Source organism: Macadamia integrifolia, unplaced genomic scaffold (assembly GCF_013358625.1).
Source record: "Macadamia integrifolia cultivar HAES 741 unplaced genomic scaffold, SCU_Mint_v3 scaffold_274A, whole genome shotgun sequence".
Classification (NCBI taxonomy): domain Eukaryota; kingdom Viridiplantae; phylum Streptophyta; class Magnoliopsida; order Proteales; family Proteaceae; genus Macadamia; species Macadamia integrifolia.
This window is the reverse complement of record NW_024870662.1, coordinates 16614-35828: the sequence shown is the minus strand read 5'-3', so window position 1 is coordinate 35828 and position 19215 is coordinate 16614. Positions and strand designations below refer to the sequence as shown.

General features: G+C 36.6%; 1 protein-coding gene across 1 annotated transcript in view; it reads left to right on the top strand.

Annotated features, from left to right (window-relative positions):
• Positions 1-4644, top strand: part of LOC122071594 (ribulose bisphosphate carboxylase/oxygenase activase, chloroplastic) — a 139161-nt gene extending 134517 nt beyond the window's left edge. The window contains exon 12 of the mRNA XM_042635983.1: positions 4243-4644. Within this exon, the coding sequence (XP_042491917.1) occupies positions 4243-4350 (108 nt within the window). The 3' untranslated portion in view covers positions 4351-4644. The remainder of the gene's footprint in view (positions 1-4242) is intronic.
• The last annotated feature ends 14571 nt before the right edge of the window (positions 4645-19215 follow it).

Here is a 19215-nt window from a genome sequence, read left to right as displayed (position 1 = left end):
GTGGATGAGATCCATCGGTGAGTTCACCGGTGGATAGATCCGCAAGGTCTGAAAATCGCTTAAAGTGTTCACCGGTGGATGCTCACTGGTGGATGGTAATTGTTTCACCGGCCAGCCGGTGAACACTTACTGTCTTTTAAAAGGGCTGGCCGAGAACTCCCATTTTCACCATAACCTCTTCCTTTTCTTGCCAAGAACGACTGGAGAGCTCTCCCAAGGTTGGAAGAACATCATCCGGTGATTTTTACCGACAATCAACGCCACATTTCGCGTAAGAGGTAAGGTTTTCCTCCCATTTTTGTTAGATTTTCCATTTTCCCCAAATTTTCTTCTTTGTGAAACCCTAACTAGTGATTTATGTGAAATTTCTTGCATTCTTTCCAAATGTGCCTTTCCTTTTGTATACACTTAGTTGGATATGTATATTTGTTGTGTTTGTATGCAGTCATGAGTTCTAGAAGAGACACACGTAGTCGAAATGCTGCGAGGCAGATTCCACCTCCTCCAAAACCTAACTTTGACAGATTTTGGTTTAGCTCTACGGAGAGTGCGCAGAAATGGGGGGTGTTTGGAAGTAAACTTGTGGATTCCGGGAAGGCAATATTGCATGGTCAGATGCCTTCCTTTGGTATAACGAGGCGGTTCCAGGCACTGAGTTGGTCACCGCTGTTAGACCCGGGGGACAGATGTTATCCTTGCTCGGTCCAAATGTTCTTTTGCAATCTGAGGGGCGAGGAAGTAGGGGAGAATGATTATCGTCTCACGAGCCGAGTTATGGGAGTAGACCTCTCCTTCACCACAGCCGAGTTTGGTGCTATTACTGGGATTTCAAGTGCCGGGGAGAGTGTATATTGTGCTCCCAAGACTAGAAGGGGAGCCTTCATGCCCCAAGATAGTTTAGATGAGATGTGTCGGCAGTTGACTGGAACCACTAGTGGATGGGCTAGGTTCAGTCGCTTCAGGACCACGCCCAAGGTGCTTTGTAAGGTAGTTTAGTTAAACATATTACCAGCTGGAGGTCATTTCAGTGAAGTTTCTCTTCTCCAGGCCTATGTTACCCTGTGCTTGTATGTGGGTCTCCAGATCAACCTCCCATACCTATTGATGCGGCATATGGCATACCGGGCCAAGTACCCAAAGGATGGAAATTTACTTTACGAAAATCTCCTTACTAGTCTTTTTGTGCACTTTGGGGTCCCCTATGCTGACGAGCCTACAGATGGAGCCAAGAGGTATCCTTTCGATTTACACTCCTTAGTGAAGATGAAGGTTGACCCTAATGATGGTAGTGATGCTGAGGGGGTGCCGGTATTGGTCCCTATAGGAGGTGACCAGGATATGGATATGGAAAACGACGAGGAGGCCGAGGAGAGCGAGGAAGATGGGGAGGATAGTGAAGATGATGGACCTCCATTGCGTCAAGGCCGTAGGGTAACTACCCCACCTCCTCCTTACACTTTATCTCAATATGCCGGTGGCGCTTCTTCTTCGACCGCACCAAGTGAGGCAGTAGGTTGGGATCGGGTGATGCAGGCTATGGAAACAGGTTTTCGGGGTCTGAATACCCGTCTGGACAGCATTGATGATAGGGTCAGTCATCTAGAGGTATGGACCCGTAGGTGGGACACTTACTTTGGGCTAGCAGATACTACTCTTGTCTCTTCGGTACCACCCAGTGATCCACCCCAGCAGTAGTTTTTCCTAGGTCCTCCTATCTTTCAATCTTGTTCTTAGGATTATGATCCTATTATGTTTTATTTGTGCCATTAGTGTTATTAACTTGAGAGTTATTCAGCAAGTAGTTATCGTCTATGTAATTTGCTCCTAGTTAAGTCTTGTATTCTCCTCTCTCAAAGTTGTAAGTTGAATTTGTTATTAATGAAATTGTCAGTGTTATCGGCTTCTATCTTCAACTTGTCTCCTATGTGTGAACTATGATTTATGTACTTATCTTTAAGCTTTTATTTATAACCTAATCACCAGTAGTCCTAACATTTCATAAGTTTATGACTTAAAGCAGAGTATCGCGCTCTGATACCACTCGTTGTCACACCCCGCCTCCACTCACCTGAAGGCTGGAGACATGGACACGCACATGTGTCCACCATTCATCCAGGATCCACGATGCAGTACTTTAAGTTCATAAGATTATGAAATGAATTCTAAAATCACATACTTATAATATAAACAAAATATATATCAACTGGTGATTTCTATTGATATTTACCATATTTACACAAAAAGAATGTTTTCACTTCTTAATCATAATTACAGTTATGCCCCCATAGGGCTACATCTGTTAAGTACAAAAAGAATCAAAAATAGAAGATGATACTCCCATCCTCAGAGTGCTCCAAATGCACAATCATCGCACGCGCATCCATCCTCGTGCGCAACCAGCTCCTCATCCCAAAGGTCACCTCCGTAGAGAGCCGGGACCTCGATTACAGTTTCCTAAGGATTTCCTGAATCAACATCTAAAAAGAGGCAACAACAAGGGGTGAGCTTCCACGAAGCCCAGTGAGGGTAACACAAGCAATCATGACAATCCAAAAAAATGCAACAGTATGAATATTCATGCCTGACCACATCAATATGAATGCAATTATGTGAGTGCAATGACATGATCCATTTATTATCAAGCAATTCTAAGCAACAATTTCTAAGTCCAAAGGGGGTATAAGTGCTACTGCAACGTAGGTGTTATCCCCAGTCATGAATGTACGTTATCAGTCCCCAGGGATACTAGCTAGTTGCAAGTCAGGAGCTTGCCGGTTCCGGAACCACATCGTTACCCGGCAAACCCCTATTAATAACCCTCCCATGATACCACTACATTGAATCCAACATCGCATGTAGGGTATACCCGTCACCGAATCAAACATCGCGTGAGGGTCTGTCACGACGCTGGCATCTTCGCACCTCAGTCACTGGAAATCGTCCCCAACCACAGACCATCGGACGAGAGGATTAGCCAATACGTAAACCCCTATTGGCAAGGGTTGTAGCACCAGGGTGGTTATCTTAGCCCAATGCATTCTAATATGCCACAACACAATTCAATCACACTCACACACACACCTTGAGCATGCAGTGCCGCCGGCACCAACCATTGGCCACCCTGCACCCCAATCACACACACACTCGAGGCAAGGGCTCGGTGGTTCTTGAGACAAGGCGTGGGCTCGTCTGTCTCTACCTAAGGAGGGGACTTAGTGCAGTATGAGTCCACACTGGCCATCGGCTCAGGAGCCGGCCCGGTGGCAAATAACGGCACATCACAGGGGTTTCCCAATAAGACTTCCAATGATGCTCAACACTTCTTTCAACCATAAGTGCAATGGTATTTTAGGGAAGGTAACCCACAATGCCAATGCCCGACAAATATCAGGTTACATCTGAACCGATGGTGTCCAAGTTTGAAGAATTAAGGGCTTCGGAAACACAAACCAGGGACCTCTGTCAATCATGAAGTTCATAGCTTCCACAATTTGATATTGAAAATAAAGACAACCATTATCGAGCATGTGGAACTTAAATATTTGCAGTGTTTCCATTGGCTAGAAAGGGAGGCCTTCACAGCCATAAAAGGTGGATGTTTGCCGAGGAAGAACCCAACCACAGCAGTCGACCAGCTAGCAGAACCACAAGAGATGAAACTCATAACAACCAGAATTGGGCCCCACAAGTGATTGACAACTATCTTTATAAGATAATTTCTTAACTAGTAGCTAATGGGTCCCACTACTAATACTAAGGCTGTGTTTGGTAACGTTTCTGTTTTAGAAACAACATTTCGTGTCAATTGAGAAATTTTAGTACATCAGAGTGAAGCCACTGTATGATCTGGAGAGTGAAGTTCAGGGAGACAAGTAGCACTGCAATGAGTTGTTAAAAGGAAATTTCTGCTTCTGTACTGGTTGTCACTTGATTAAGCGAACTTTGTAAGGATCTTATGTACTTGTCAAATATTTTTGCCAGTTTGAGCAGTTAGACAACAATCGCATGAAGTAGTTGATACTACAATGAATCCAATTCTAGAAGAATCTATATTGGGCATAACTCACAATTTACTGTGAGATATCATTCCCCTTTGATATGAAATAATGAACACCTAATCACACTTTGGGAAGGAGGTAAAAGCAAAGGCCTCATGTTTTTTCCTTCAAAAGTTGCGAGTGCAATAGAATTCAACAGACAAATGAATGATTTAAAACTGGTGCTTTGCATGTTGTTGGACAGCAAACTGTGGAGGCTTTACTTGACTCGGGATATTCTCTAGTCAAAGAACAGCAGCTCATTATGGATACCAGGCTTTCAAAGGAGTACATGAAGAACATTGATGAGTAGAGATATCCTTTCATAATTAAACTATTATCCCCTTTGTGGGCATTTGTTGCTATTACTGATACAAAGTAAGTTCTGTTTTAGTTCCTAATGCTAAGGGAATATCGAAGAAAATATTCTCGGATATGATAGATTCCTGTAAAATATAAAGTAGTCTCCTTTTTTCGAATTTACTTTTTTTTTTGCTTGGTGAACTTGTGAGTGATCTTGAGGGTGGGCCTCGGCACAAAATGTAGCAGGAGCCTCGTGTACTGGGTTACAGCTTTTTTAAACTTTTGATTGATCTTATTGGATTCAGTAAATTGTTGACATGGCATCTGATTAGGAAACACAGTTGACAAGCCACTTGAAATTGCTGCCAATATCCATCTCTGGTGGGATATAGGAAGGGGAAAAGAATAGGATAAACATAACATAGAGGAAATCAACACGAGACCGTAAGATTTTTGTACAAACTCAACTCAGTATTATCTGAACTAAATGAGGTCAGCTACATAGATACCTTTTTGTTCTTCTAGTCTATTCTATTTAAAGCCATACTTGTTATTAGTCCCAAGCTATGAAGTCTTTTCTCTCTACTCCTCGAGTCATTTAGGCCTACCTCCGGTTCTTTTAGCTCGATAAATTTGAATCAAACCACCTTCTGTGTTGGAGCACTTAAGGCTTCTGTTGCACATGTCCATGCTGCATCAAATGACTTTTTCATGACTTATCATATGTTGGAGCACCAATGAGGTGATTATCATACACGCAAGGTTATTAGAAGAGGAAAAAACAGAAGTGGAGCAAATGGTGAGTGGAGAGGAGGGTGGTAGGGTTTCTCATGACAATGAAGAAGGGGATGGTGACGGTGTTCAAGAAGGTGTTGTACTACGTCCTGGTGTGGATGATCCAAGGATTGAGAAGGGGCAAGCGGTGACAAAGAAGTCTTATGCGAAGGCAGACGAAGGTGGTTCCTGTCCAGATATTGACTCTCCTCCCAAATTTAATTAATGCTGGAAACATTCGTACTGTGATCCGTCAAGACGACTATGAAAGTTATTGTCATCTGTTTCAATTTGCTATAATCGCAAGGGTTAATTTTTGAATGGCGTCGATGGATGATCTAAGGCGGGAGGCTAATGAAAAGTGGAATCTGAAATGAGCGGTAATATCCCCTTTGGGAAAAGGTTTTGTTATTTTTCAGTTTTCAACTGAAAGAGATATGTCTGCGATCGGGAGGAAAAGCCCGCTGCATTTGGTGGCCAAGTAATTAGGTTGTAGAGATAAGACTCCGGATTTTAATATCCATGAGAACTATGCATAAACTTCGATAATTGTTTTAAAGAAAATCTCTTTGACTAGAAAACTAATTGCAGCAAGTAAGACATTTCGTGGAACAGGTTCGGCACAGTTTTACCAGCCTTATTGGCCACATGTTACGGGTCTAATAATATGTCCAAATTTTAGTGACTCTTCAGCTACCCCAGCCATCAGATGTGTCTGGGTGACAGCTCGGCTGGAGTGGATCAGAATCCTCACAATCACCTACTTATTTGTCAAGATTGAATCTAATGTCATATTACAAACCCTTGATAATACTAGAGAAAAATACACAATTTAAGATGGACAATACGTTCCACAAAAAGAAAAAAAAAAAAGTCTTGAGATATGACCTAGTGATGGTGTTTCTTATTAATTGTAAGGTTTTGTCCAAATGGAATGCTACGTAAAGTAAATCAGGCTACAACTTCATCTGCGACCTACTCTGTTCGACCTGCATCCGGTCTGCCTCAGGGGAACAGGTATTCTTTTTTTTCTTTTTCTTTTTTTTTTCTTTTTGTAAAATAAGAACAGGTACTCATCCATAAGTAAAAATGTTGGTAACTGGAGTCGAAAATCTTGCTACATTAAAGTAGTGCCACGTGTTAGCAGACAAATTTTATCCAGAAAGATGATGACAGTCTCCTCAACTTTTGTTGATCATTTGTGTGGCTGGTTTATGTCCATCTGGGTACAATTTTCGGATTCAACAGGAACATGCAGACGGATCGGCAGTTATTGGGGTTTTCTTAATTGCTGTTGGCATATTCCTGTTTTTGAATCCCGTTCGCACCATCTATTTCCGGAAGCACAATTCGTATCTCAAAGGGTTTGAGGAAGGGATTTACAATATCGCATGCTTTCATGTTGTTCTTCTATATGAAGTAGATGAAATCAATTTGTAACATTAACATTCAATAAGTGTTGAAACAAAATAAGGTGTCTATATATTAAAGTGATTAGAGTTGAAATGCTGAACACACACAACATGGGGGCTGCGAAGAAGGTGATGTGACAAAAGGGCAAAAGGGTTGTAGGCTTGAGTAGGGGGAGGAGAAGGGAGGGAGGTCGTCGATGCAGGGAGGACTTGCAGCGCGAATACACATTGCATAGCAGGAACATCAAAGAGAAAAAGAGAGGAGATGGAGAGACTATTGTTGTAGTGATGAGGTGAGTGAAAGACAGTATGTGCAAAAGTGATTCGGATCGTCCTACTGGTAGGGTCGGTCATTCAAGAAATAATCAATACGAAGGTCTCGATCATTACCTGAAACTCCAAAAGTGCAGAGCCTTCACGCGATCTAAGCCTTTTCACAGTGAATCCTTCCCACACGTACAACTTTGTGTTCCCTTGGATCCCAGTTCTCCACAATAGTTAGGGTTTTGATAAAACCCTAATCAACATACTCGATCACTCAAAGAGCAAGAGAAAGAGAAAGAGGGAGATGGGATAAGCCATTCCAAAGGAGGGAGAGAACCGTGGGAACTATTCTCTAGTATCTCTCCCACTTTGTTTTTGGTTAGACAATCTCATGTATTCTTGGTCAATTAGAATCCCCTATTAATTAGTGTTTTAGAAACATCCAACTAAGTAATGAGTTTCCTATTCAAAGCCAACAACTAAACCAAAACCAATCTTATCATAATAGATAAGATCAAATTTATTAGGAAATAAATAATATAAAATTCCATTCCTAATAATAGGAAAATAAAAATTATAAAATTCTTTTTTCCTAACAATCTCCTCCATCCTAACATGAGATCTCATCTCTTATGAGAATCCAAAATCTTAGATCATAAAAAGAATTCATGAACATTAAAATGTTGTACATATGGGTAAATTTATAGGAAAGGGGTAGGATCCCATTGGGATTCCACCTAGCATTCTATGTATCTTAACTATATTGCATTCATAATACATGGTTAACCAACACATATGATGCCAAGTAGATGTAACAATCAATACCCAATTTAAGTGATTATTATGCATCAGTCCCTCCACAATACAATATTACATTATAGACTATAGAGCATGTGTATACTGTCATATCCCCTATCTATATAAATTTTTTCAGAGATTCTGTAATTTTGATTGGACAAAAAATATATATTTTTCAAAATTATTTATAAAAATAAATATTAATTAATAATATTAATTTTAAGAGTAAGTAAACTATTTAAAAAAATGCCACCGGTACCGGATTTATGTCCAATCAAGTACAATCATTCTCTCTCATTGATATTCTCCGAATAAGGGTAATGGATTTTTTGTTAGGAATTTCTTTCGAATACGACCAAACAATACGAATCTAGTACACCGATATATAGTCAGGGAGACATCAACCGTTTGTGCACCAAAACTCACAATGTGTGATCGCATCGATAAGAACCCCTTAGGTCAAAGGATTGACTGTACACTACTCACAAGAATTTCATTTCAAATCAACAGACAGTAACACACACTTGAAATTCTCATATAACCCGGTTCAATGTACACACTGTATGTACACTCGCACTTGTGCCCTGGAATCTCTATTCCTAAGTACACACAATACGATGATCATTTACACAGGATGTCTAGTCCCGTCCTTAGTCGTGAACAGTTTTATATTAAAACTTAAGAACTTAGCAAGGTCCGTTATTAAATCATGCAAATTAATTTATATAATTTTCATATAAATATGGATTGATGATGTAAATTTTCTAACAAACTCCCACTTGTACATCAAAGAGATCAAGTTGTCTTACATGTTCTCAACATATTCACATCCTACATCAATCTCTTAGTAAAGAGATATGGCAAAATTATTCCTTTGAGCTAATCTCATCAGCTACCTAGATTAATCTTTCTACATGCAACTTGAATTCCCTATTCAAGTGTAAAACATTTTTATTATCACATATCTAGACAATAAGTAGTTTTACAAGCTTATAAATAGTTTCTTGTTTAGTCAAGAACTTTTGTCAACCAAACAACTTGATTAATTGTCAAACATTCCACTACTATAGTGAAATCCATGATAAATTACTATTTGGAACTATTCCAAAATATATTACCATCACTTAAATGCAAAACCTTGAATATTATGGATTACCTATCACACTTGTCAAATTTTCAAATAATCAATCAAATATTACTCAGATTGACAAGTAATAACATTACGAACTTAGGTTCACTTCTCAGTAATTTTCAACTACTAAAGCTAGACAACAATCCAACTATTTTATCTTGAAAAAAAATTTTGTATTCTCACCGAACACATGGTTCATTCAAAAATTGATCAAAACAAACAATTTGTTATTTGATCAAAGATGAATGTTTTAGATAATAGAAATTCTCAAGAGATCGATTAGATCTCAATAATATGTACTTTTCTCTTTGCTATTATATGTCAATATTTTTTCAAAATATTAACTGTCGAATCTGTGACTATCACAGTGTGCATCTATTAACAATGAAACCCTGAGGGTATACCATTTGTAAACAATCGTGCTTTGAAATTTTCCTTTCTTTCAACTTTTTCTTTCATCTTTATACAGATCCACTTACATCAATGGGCATACGCCTTATAGTGGATCGATAAAAATCTAGACTCAGTAAGAATGAAAAGAACTATTTTAAAGCTCAATTTTCTATTATCTTATATGTCTACATCCTATACAGCTCCAATAAAATTCTGTTTGATTCTGAAGAACCATACTTATTTGTAGAATTTTCCTACATAGTCATCCTCCTTTATAAGGAAAGTATAGTTAATAGGAAGTTTAATTATCCTTCTACAACATCGACACAATCAAGGATGTTTCACAAAACATGTGAGTTACAAATATCGATTTAGTTAGTACATATAGAACTACTCTGTCTCCAGAAATATATCATAATATAATATAATTTTCTTAAAGAAAAGTCAACCAAATAGGATTTTCAAACCATGTGCTATTTATTATTATATTTCATCTCATTTGTCAACTGCCTTTGCATTTAAGCTAAATGGTCCCTACACCTTAAGAAATTGTAGAATAAGTTTTCACACATTCTATTATTCAAAAGGTTTCTTAGGTACAAATTTAGATGAATACTTGTTCAAAATGAATATTGTTATTTTAAAAATACAATGCTAATAAAATAGCTATCAAACATTATCTTACAATGTCCAATTCGATCTTTTTACTACATCATACAATATGATGTCTCTAGATATCTCAATTAGAGATCTTATACTATTTTAGTTCATTCAAAGAATATCTAATAAATACTTTCATTTGATCTGATTAAGAGTTAACACTCATACCTTTGTTAAGTAGAGTATTTATTGGATGATTTACATTAGTATAAGTTAACTACAAAACACAAATAACTCTACAGCCTTTTTGAAAAAAGACTTGGTCTTATGTCCTCATAAATAAGACTTATAAGTTGACATAGGATTTTCCTTCAGACATTCTGGAGGTTTATCCCTCCCAACTTATAAATTCTATCAAATCTATACAACCTTACAACAAGCATAAAAAATGTGAAGTTAACTAGAGCACACGTATAAATTTTCAAAATTTTCATTTCCATATCATTGTAACAACTCTAGTCCCAGTAAAAAAAAAGATTTTTAACTTTCATAAAGCATTCTTGTCATATTTAAATCATACAATTAGTCTGTAAACATGTATGAAAAATCGAAGTTCACACATATCATGCGGTGGTCGGATATATCAACACACTATATTCAAATAGGACAAGTGTTTCATGAAAATTTTCATCCAGCTACAAGGCAGCTAGGTAAAGCTAACAATTCTTTGTATTATTCTTTCTCTTAATTTTTGAATTCATGAGTCACACTCACGCTTTCTTTTTTCTTGTTTTGACCAAATTTTCATCCAGCTACAAGGCAACTAGTTAAAACTGACAATTCTTTGTATCATTCTTTCCCTTAATTTTTGAATTCATGAGTCACACTCATGCTTTCCTTCTTGTTTTGACCATTTGGCATTAAACATGAAGCGAAAAATATAAACGCCATTACTATTGCCCTGATTTAAAAAAAAAAAAATCCACCATAATACATTAGATATAGTCGGGCATGGTTAAGACATTAAAATAAGCATCCATGACTAACTTAATGGATTTTAATCTCATAAAGTGACCTATCATTATTGTGACATAATCAAGAATTAGAGAACCTTAAGTTATTTTGGGTAATATGATAGACTTTAGTTGACGATCAATGAGTATCTTTAGTTTATTCATCAAACATCTCCTTAGCGTCTCATCATGTCTATAACCCTTGGCAATTTGTAAATGGCATCATAGAGTCAACTAGGGAAAGAGTATTATCTTTCATAAGAAATCAATTTACTCAAATACAAACATGAGCAAAAAATCAAAAAATCTTGTCTACTCCAAACAATTTGATCAGACAAGGGGTCAAGATTATTATAATTAGTGAGTTAGTGATGGTAAAATGAGCAATGATGTATAATTAATTTACAGATACATACCATTGAATACAAGTGAGCAAAACTCAATCAACGGTTTCTTACACTTTAAGCTTCCCTCAAAGCTTTGGGGTGCGAATTGAAATAATTCAACCCTTGCATGCACAACTTAGGGTCTGTTTGGTATCGTTTCTTTTCCAGAAACTCCGTTTCGTGTCAAAAACGAAAATTTCAGTTTCTGTGTCAAAACGCTGTTTTTAAACTATTTAAGGCTCTTTGGAGAATCTGTTTCTAGAACAGTTTCAGAACAAAAAAACGACAGTTCTGACGTTTGGTAATGCTTGTTTCAGAAATGGTTTTTTTTTTTTTTTCTCTTTTCTTTTCTTTTCAGTCAATAATTATAGAAACAACATTAAAATACTATAAGCATATAAATTCTTTTGGGACAATAAAATATTACATACCAACTAAAAAAAACATGGTTTCTAAAGGATGAATAAAATATAGGGTTAACAATGCCTTGTCCAAGTTAATTATTACATAATTTTCCAAATTTTTACTTTTTGTCCAAGTCTAAAGACTTGAATGCATGGAGGATGTCTTTCATCTTATTTGTTTGGTCCTCTAATCTTTTAAGTGTCCCTTCTAGATATCCTTTCATGTACTCGTTCAAAATGGACGGTGGTGTGGATGATGTTGATGTTGAGCTTGAGCTTTTTGAACATAATGTATGTTGTATGGTAGAGATATGTGTTTCATCTTTCAACCATACAAACATACCATATCTATGGTTATCTGCCTATATCAAATAATAGATATGATTAGGGTCGTTGAAATTTAACATCGAATTAAAAAAAAATCTAAAATTATCTACAGGTATAGATCAATCGTTGAAATAAATTACCCCAGTTGAATTTGGGCAACATAGAAAATATTATCCCTTGTTTGGACCTTTTGTTGCAGTTTGTACTTTGCATTGACCTTTACCACATCTATATAGATGTAGTTGGTCCACCCACATGAAAAAATTACATGAATCTTGACACTTGAAAAATTCTCTTCCAATATTTTTACCCGACTTGGTTGTATATTTACCACAACTCTTCCCACAAATTTCAGAATTTGCTATCATGAGTGGGGGCATAGAAGAAGTCATTTGTAACAGTAATTTAAATATTAAAAAAGTTAATATAGCATCCAAATATATGACATTCATAATAATATATCAACTTGTACCACATACATAAATGTAACATAAAACAAGTACTACATCACTTGAAACATCAATTTAGGTTTTCAATTTTGTCAAAATAATTATCGGTTTTAGTTTTCAACTAGTTCTGGCATCCTTTGCTGTCTAGTCATTGCATTTGTAATTCTTAGCCTAGTGGCATTCATCTCTTTTGTCCGATTTCGTTGACTTGATTGTGCTGTAGAATGATCAACGAAATCTTCATGTGACGGATTCAAGTCATCTTCTGCAACTTTTAAATCATCACTCATCCCCACGAATTCAGTATCAGCAATATGTTCTTTTCCAATATAGTTGTGTAGCCCACAATATGCCAGTACGATTGATGCCTGAGCTTTCACTGGGAACTGATGCATTAGTCTTAAAATTTGAAATTTGTTCTTCAATACCCCAAATGTACGTTTAATGACATTCCGAAGTGATGAATGTCTATAATTGAACAACTCTTTTGCTGTTCTTGGGGATCTTCTATGCCCTTTGTAGTCCGATAGATTGTATCTCTCACCCCTAAATGGTGTCAAAAATACAGATTGGCTAGCATACCCAGAATCAACAACATAATACTTTCCTATAGACAAAAAATAATATATATTATTACATATACAGTCAAATGAAAATCTAATATACTAGTATAAAGTTAATACCTGGAGGTGGATGTGGAAAACTCGATCGAGGATCACTTCTTGCCTGTTCAAGTACTCGACAATTATTTGCACTACCTTTCCATCCCACATACACATGTGAATCGCATGTCAAATGAATATGCACACATCACATTTTGAGTTGTGATCCCCTTTCGATTCCTATATCGAGTTTGATCCTCTCTTGGAACTACCGCATAGATGTGAGTACCATCTATGGCGCCAATACAGTGTTATGACATATAGTGACAATTAAATGGTCACTACATATAAGAATATAAATATTCATATTTTTAATTACAAGCATGTATAATATTAACATATTTACCTTGAAAAAAGGGTAGTATTTCGGGTTCTGTGCAATCTCTATCGGTATCATATTGATGTCTGGCGGTCTGATTTTTTCCTTAGCCAGGCATTGCATTGCAATCAAGACAATATTGAATGTTCGACTAACTGTTTCTCCTAAGTGGTCGAAATGATTTTGGGTGGCCCTATTACTTGAATCCTTCCCAACAATCCATAGAAACATTCCAAGTTGTTCATCTACTCGGATGTTGGTTGTGTCTTTCAACCACCCCTTATGTCTAACATAATCACATAGGTTGAGGAAGACATGACGTTCCATCATAAACTCTTCATAGCATCTGTTGGCATGCCCATTCGATACCTCATGCATCATGACAGCACCTGAAAATACACTATCCCTACATCGTTCTCGAATATAGGGATAAGACCAAGCAAAGTAACAAAAAAATCCAAGTAACAATGTCTTATTACAATTATCAAATAAAAATTACCAAAGAGATCTAGGAATCAGATTTGGAATCATACCCAAGCAAAGTAACAAAGCTCCAATAAAATCAGATTTTGGGAGAGATAATGGAAAGACCAATAAAACCAAGCAAAGTAACAAAGAAATCAAGTTATCCAAATTGTTTTCTTTGTTAGATACTTAGGGACAAACTAATCAACCATGAAAAACTGATTCAGCCATCTAAAAAATGGATTATGTTATTATTTTATTTATTTTTTTTAACGGAAATGGGGTAAAAACTGTATGGTAAGCCCGGTTCAATTTCTTGTTGTTTGAAATGAACCGGGCACTGTATTGTAAATGACCAGATTTGTTGCTGCACATAGCAGGATTGTACATTGTTTGAACCTGGAAGATTGATTACACTCACCCAAAATTTACTGATACAAATTTCAGCTGTGGACAAAGTTTTGAGGGAAAACATTAGGCTCCCTGGGCCTTGAATTCACCTAATTCTGTTACTTTGACAGAATCACTTGCATAACTTTTTTTTTTACCTCTTATGATTTCTTAGTGTAAAAACCTGAGCATCTACCACACTTACCACTATGATGTTACAAGCTACAAAGGATGACCAGTTAACACCAGAAGTAGTGGTAAGGAGACCAAACAAGATGCATATCTAAATATCCTTTGCGGCACTAGCTAACAGAACATCTTGTTGAGGTTCAGTCACATAAAAAATGCATACAATAGGCTACTTGACAGGGAGTCAGGAACCCTGGAAATGTGGAAGCTATATGCGAAATAGAGGCAGAAAATATGCATTAAGAATTTGATGGGGTGAATAAAAGGGAGTGTCCTTACTGCTAGGTAATTGTTGTCATGTTATTATGTAAAAACTAGTGATGGAGGACACAAAAATCTGCCCTGGACTTCATTCAAGAATAGAAAAAAGATGTTAAGAGTTACTAAGGCCATCTGCCTTATGTTACAAGGATGTTAAGCTCACTTCCATGATATGTTCTACTGCAACAAAAAATTCTAAAGAGCTCAAATGCAATAGTAAGTTTTTTTTTTTCTTTTGAATAATAATTCCTTGGGATTAGAATTGTAGCCCATCATGAAGCTGCTCTGGCCTCTGGCTAATTTATATAAACTGTATGGGGACGGCAATTGATCAAGATCATCAAAAAGAACAGTTTTACCCATGATTGAAGCCACTTGAGAGCAAAAGCAAACTTTTGAATTGCCTCTTTCACCTTTTTACAGAGATCTTTTGAATTGAAGGGTTCATTGACTACGCCCAATAGCCTTCACATCTTGGATCAAATTTTCCCCTGCCCTGGTTTGAGTGGAATCGAGCTCTGTTCAGCCCAGAGCTCTGTTGAGTGGATCAATTTTTTTGGGTTTGGAAAACTAAATCCAACCTACTCCCTTGATGCCACATATTCTTTCACACAACACATCCTAATCTAAAATGCAAATCATATTTAATGGGATCCAAAGAGTACTAGCGTAATGTAAGGTTATTAAAAGATCAATAACCCCCAATTATGTTCCCCAAACCTCCAATAAAACCAAGCAAGGTAACAAAGAAATCTGGAAAACAGATTTGGAACCATTCCCAAAATAGAGCTAGAGTGAAAATCAATTAGGAAATAATATGACCCAAAGCAACCATTAAGAACCATCAAACTCATGAAAAGACCATGAAAAGGCCAATGCAAAGTAGAAAAAACAATGTATAATTCAATTCAGGCAGAGTTAGTATTTCAGTAGCAAAGCTCATTCGATTGACAAACTTCAGCATAGGAAAAATTCACAAGACCATAGACCCATTGAAAAATTACATAAACTTTATCTAACAGATATCAGATTTGGGCGAAGGAGGTAATAGAGAACATTTACTTGATTCTCAAGTGAAGAAGCCGATGAACTGGGCAAAGGAGTGAACCGTGATTTGTATGCCAATAAAAAAGAAAAAACACATCAATGAACTCTATGTGCACAAAGATCTCCCTCTCCACCCTCTATCAGGTCTCTCTCTCTCTCTCTCTCTCTCTCTCTCTCTCTCTCTCTCTCTCTCTCTCTCTCTCTCAAACTTGTTTTAGGGTTTCACAGGGCAGAGAAAAATGTAGCGATTTACCTGCTATGCGATTATAGAAGAAGAAGAAAGTGAAGAGGTTCAGAAGAGAAGAAGTTACCTCTCTCTCTATGACCTATTTGAAGCGATTTACCTGATCTGTGATTAGGGGAATATTTGAGTGTTACTAAGAAATTTCTCCTCAAAGCATTGAAGCTCAAAGATTTGGATTCCAGATCAATGCCTATCTCTGGGATATGGAATCAGTCATAATCGCTCAAAAAACCCCCTAAATCCCTTCCTGCTTGCTCTCTGTGATTACAGTAGATGAAGAAGAAGGAGAAGCGATTAGAATAGAAGAAGAAGAGAGAAGAAGATGAAGGAGAAGAGTCGAAAGTTACCTGCAGTTGATTTCACAAGGGGGCGAGCTCCTCTTCACTCCACTCTCTATGCGCGGACTCCACTAGAGATAGCAACTATCGGGAACGATAGTTCCAAATTCTTATAAATTGAAACGAAACACCCCCGACGGAACACCTCTTGGGTGTTTCGTGAAATCAAAAAAATTTCATTCTTTTTCTCACTTTCTGTATAAAAAAAAAAAAAACAAAACAAAAACGACACACACACAACCAAACGCAAGATTCTGTTTTTTTTGTTATAATAGAATGAAAAAACGGCAGAAACGTTTTTTTTTAAACGATACTAAACGGACCCTTAGCCTATCGGAGTTCATTGTACACATGTTGATTGACTGGACTAATTCTGCCCATCACAGAGACTTCCAATAATTTTGTCCACCTAAGTACCATGCCGATTCCTATCGACTGACACATACTCAAGTCAAGTATATACCCATCGTCTCAGAGTGAATCATGGTATCGTAAGCTAATGTCTACTATCTTAGTATACCTCTCACTGACCATGTCCTTTACTTATCACATAGGAGATGAGTGTAGACAGTTCATTGATTAATCACAAGCATTATCCTATCAGCATTTGCCAGAATTGACCTATGAAACGTCTACTCTCACCTACCATGGGAGGCCATGAAAATCCCACCAGTTAGGGTTTCCCATATCACACTTGCTTTCTAATGAGAGAAACAGGAACGCATATACATAGATAATTATATAGACATTCATTCAATACATTGTCATATAATGCATTGTATGCATTTAAACTAAATTTACATCACATGTAATAAATCATAGATTCATATTAAACAATTAAAATAAGCATCACATGTAAATTATTAACTATAGTGGTTATGGGACAACATCCGAAATCAAATTGACTTTACATCTCATGCAAGTCTGTTTGATTTCAAGATGGGTGGGAGTAACATAGCCTCATTAGCTATTCCCACTCAATTTAGATAAATGATAGTGTGAATGCAAGTTACATAAAAATAACTATTACATTGAAAATAATAAAATAAAAATATTTCATCTTAATCTTGGCCACTTCCTCCAAGCGATCAACACCTCCGATCAACCATTAATCAACATCTCCAATCGTCTCACAATCATTGTCATTGATTTCCTCTCGATTATCATGTGATAAAATAAAATCCTAATTCTATTTTACATCGTCTTTATTAAAGAAACCTTGGCAAACCAACCCACCAATTGGGCTGCCCAAGGGGAGTACATCGTTTATAAAAAAGATTGGAGAAGAGAGAGAGAGAGAGAGAGAGAGAGAGAGAGAGAGAGAGAGAGAGAGAGAGAGAGAGAGAGCAAATAGATAATAAAAGACGAATTTCACAATCACATATATGCATGCATCCACATAAAAATCCATCCTTATGGTTCATTTTAAATCACATAACCACTAACGAATGCATGCATTTGATCCTTTCATTTCATTTATATGGAAATTAAGATTTATAAAACTACATTTTAAATTGTAAACTTTTGACAAATCTTTTGCATATGTACATCTCGTGTATATGAAATTATCATACCCCCAAAACCAAACATTAAATCATATTTAATTATATGGGTTCAGGGGCCCAACGGTCCATTAAGATTTTAAGAAAACCAAATAATATATAAATGTACAAATTAGCTTAATGGACACTGTTTTTTGAAAAAAGTACGTAATACTTTTAAGTTACAGACCCATTTTGGGCTCTATGTACAATGTAATATTCTTGGTGCATAGTGCAATCCACCACACATATGCACACTCTATCTCACTAACATTTAGTAAAATAGACTATTATATCTTATGTAACAAAACATGCAAGTCCATTAAAATGCCCAAATTTTAACTTTCACATAATACCATATTATGTGGGTCCCACCTAGTCTAACTAAGGTATTCACAACTCATTGAAAAACTAATTTTACAAATAGGATTTTAAGTACTAACCTCCAACATTAAACTTTTTAACGTTATAAGGAAAATTTAAATATTGTAGGTGGGTCCCACAAGTAGGGCCACACCACAAGGGGTTAATATTCTACAAGGGTTCTCTTTTTCTTTTTTTTAGACCAAATTATCTCATTTGATCCAAAACTCGTTTCAAAAACCAATTCCATGATCAATTGAAACATTTGGTTTAATACAAAAACCCAAGCCCAAGAAAACTGTTGGGCCGGCATGATTTGGACCTTTGGTCCTGAAAGACACGCCCTCCTGTTGACATCAAATATTGGCCCGAAATTGGAAAACCATGACCGAATCTGGATTTTGGAAATGATGGACATGTAAACGAATGAGCCTTATAAAAAAAAGATAAATAAATAATAAGAAAACCCATGGCCCTTGAAATTTTCACGAAGAAAAAATCCAATGGGCTCAAAAGCTCACAAAGTCATTTAAAATTAATCCATAATGGCATATCTAATATGCACAATTCCTAGCAAATAAGGCCCTATGATTCCAACCATTGACTTAAAATCAAGTTGGGCTTAAAGCCCAGGAAATTGTTTACAAAATAAGACTTAATAAGTAAAAGAAAAACTACAACTTAAAGGACAATAAAGTCGTTTTAAAAAATAATTCTCAAACCCTATCGTTTTTCACTAACTTCATCTTTTCCAAGAGACTTCAGCCGCCAAACCTGCAACTCTTGCTGGTTTAGCCTTTTGACTTTTTTTTTTTCAAATAAAAATCACTGTTTAATGTGAATGGTAAACATTGTTCACGTATAGTAGTCTTCCCAAAGTAGCAGTGGGTGCGATTGAAAACTGACGGCCTTGTGGCTCTTGTGGCCAAAAGGCAATGGCGTTGCTGAGTATCTGATACCCAGAGAGTTTTTTACTACATATCATAAGTTCTAGTTATTAGCTTTAATTCAATAACTAAAGCCAACGAATAAGACAAAACAAAAGCTTTTGGATTCTTATAAGTTAAAGAATCCAAAACTAGTTTTTTTTTTTATTATTCAATA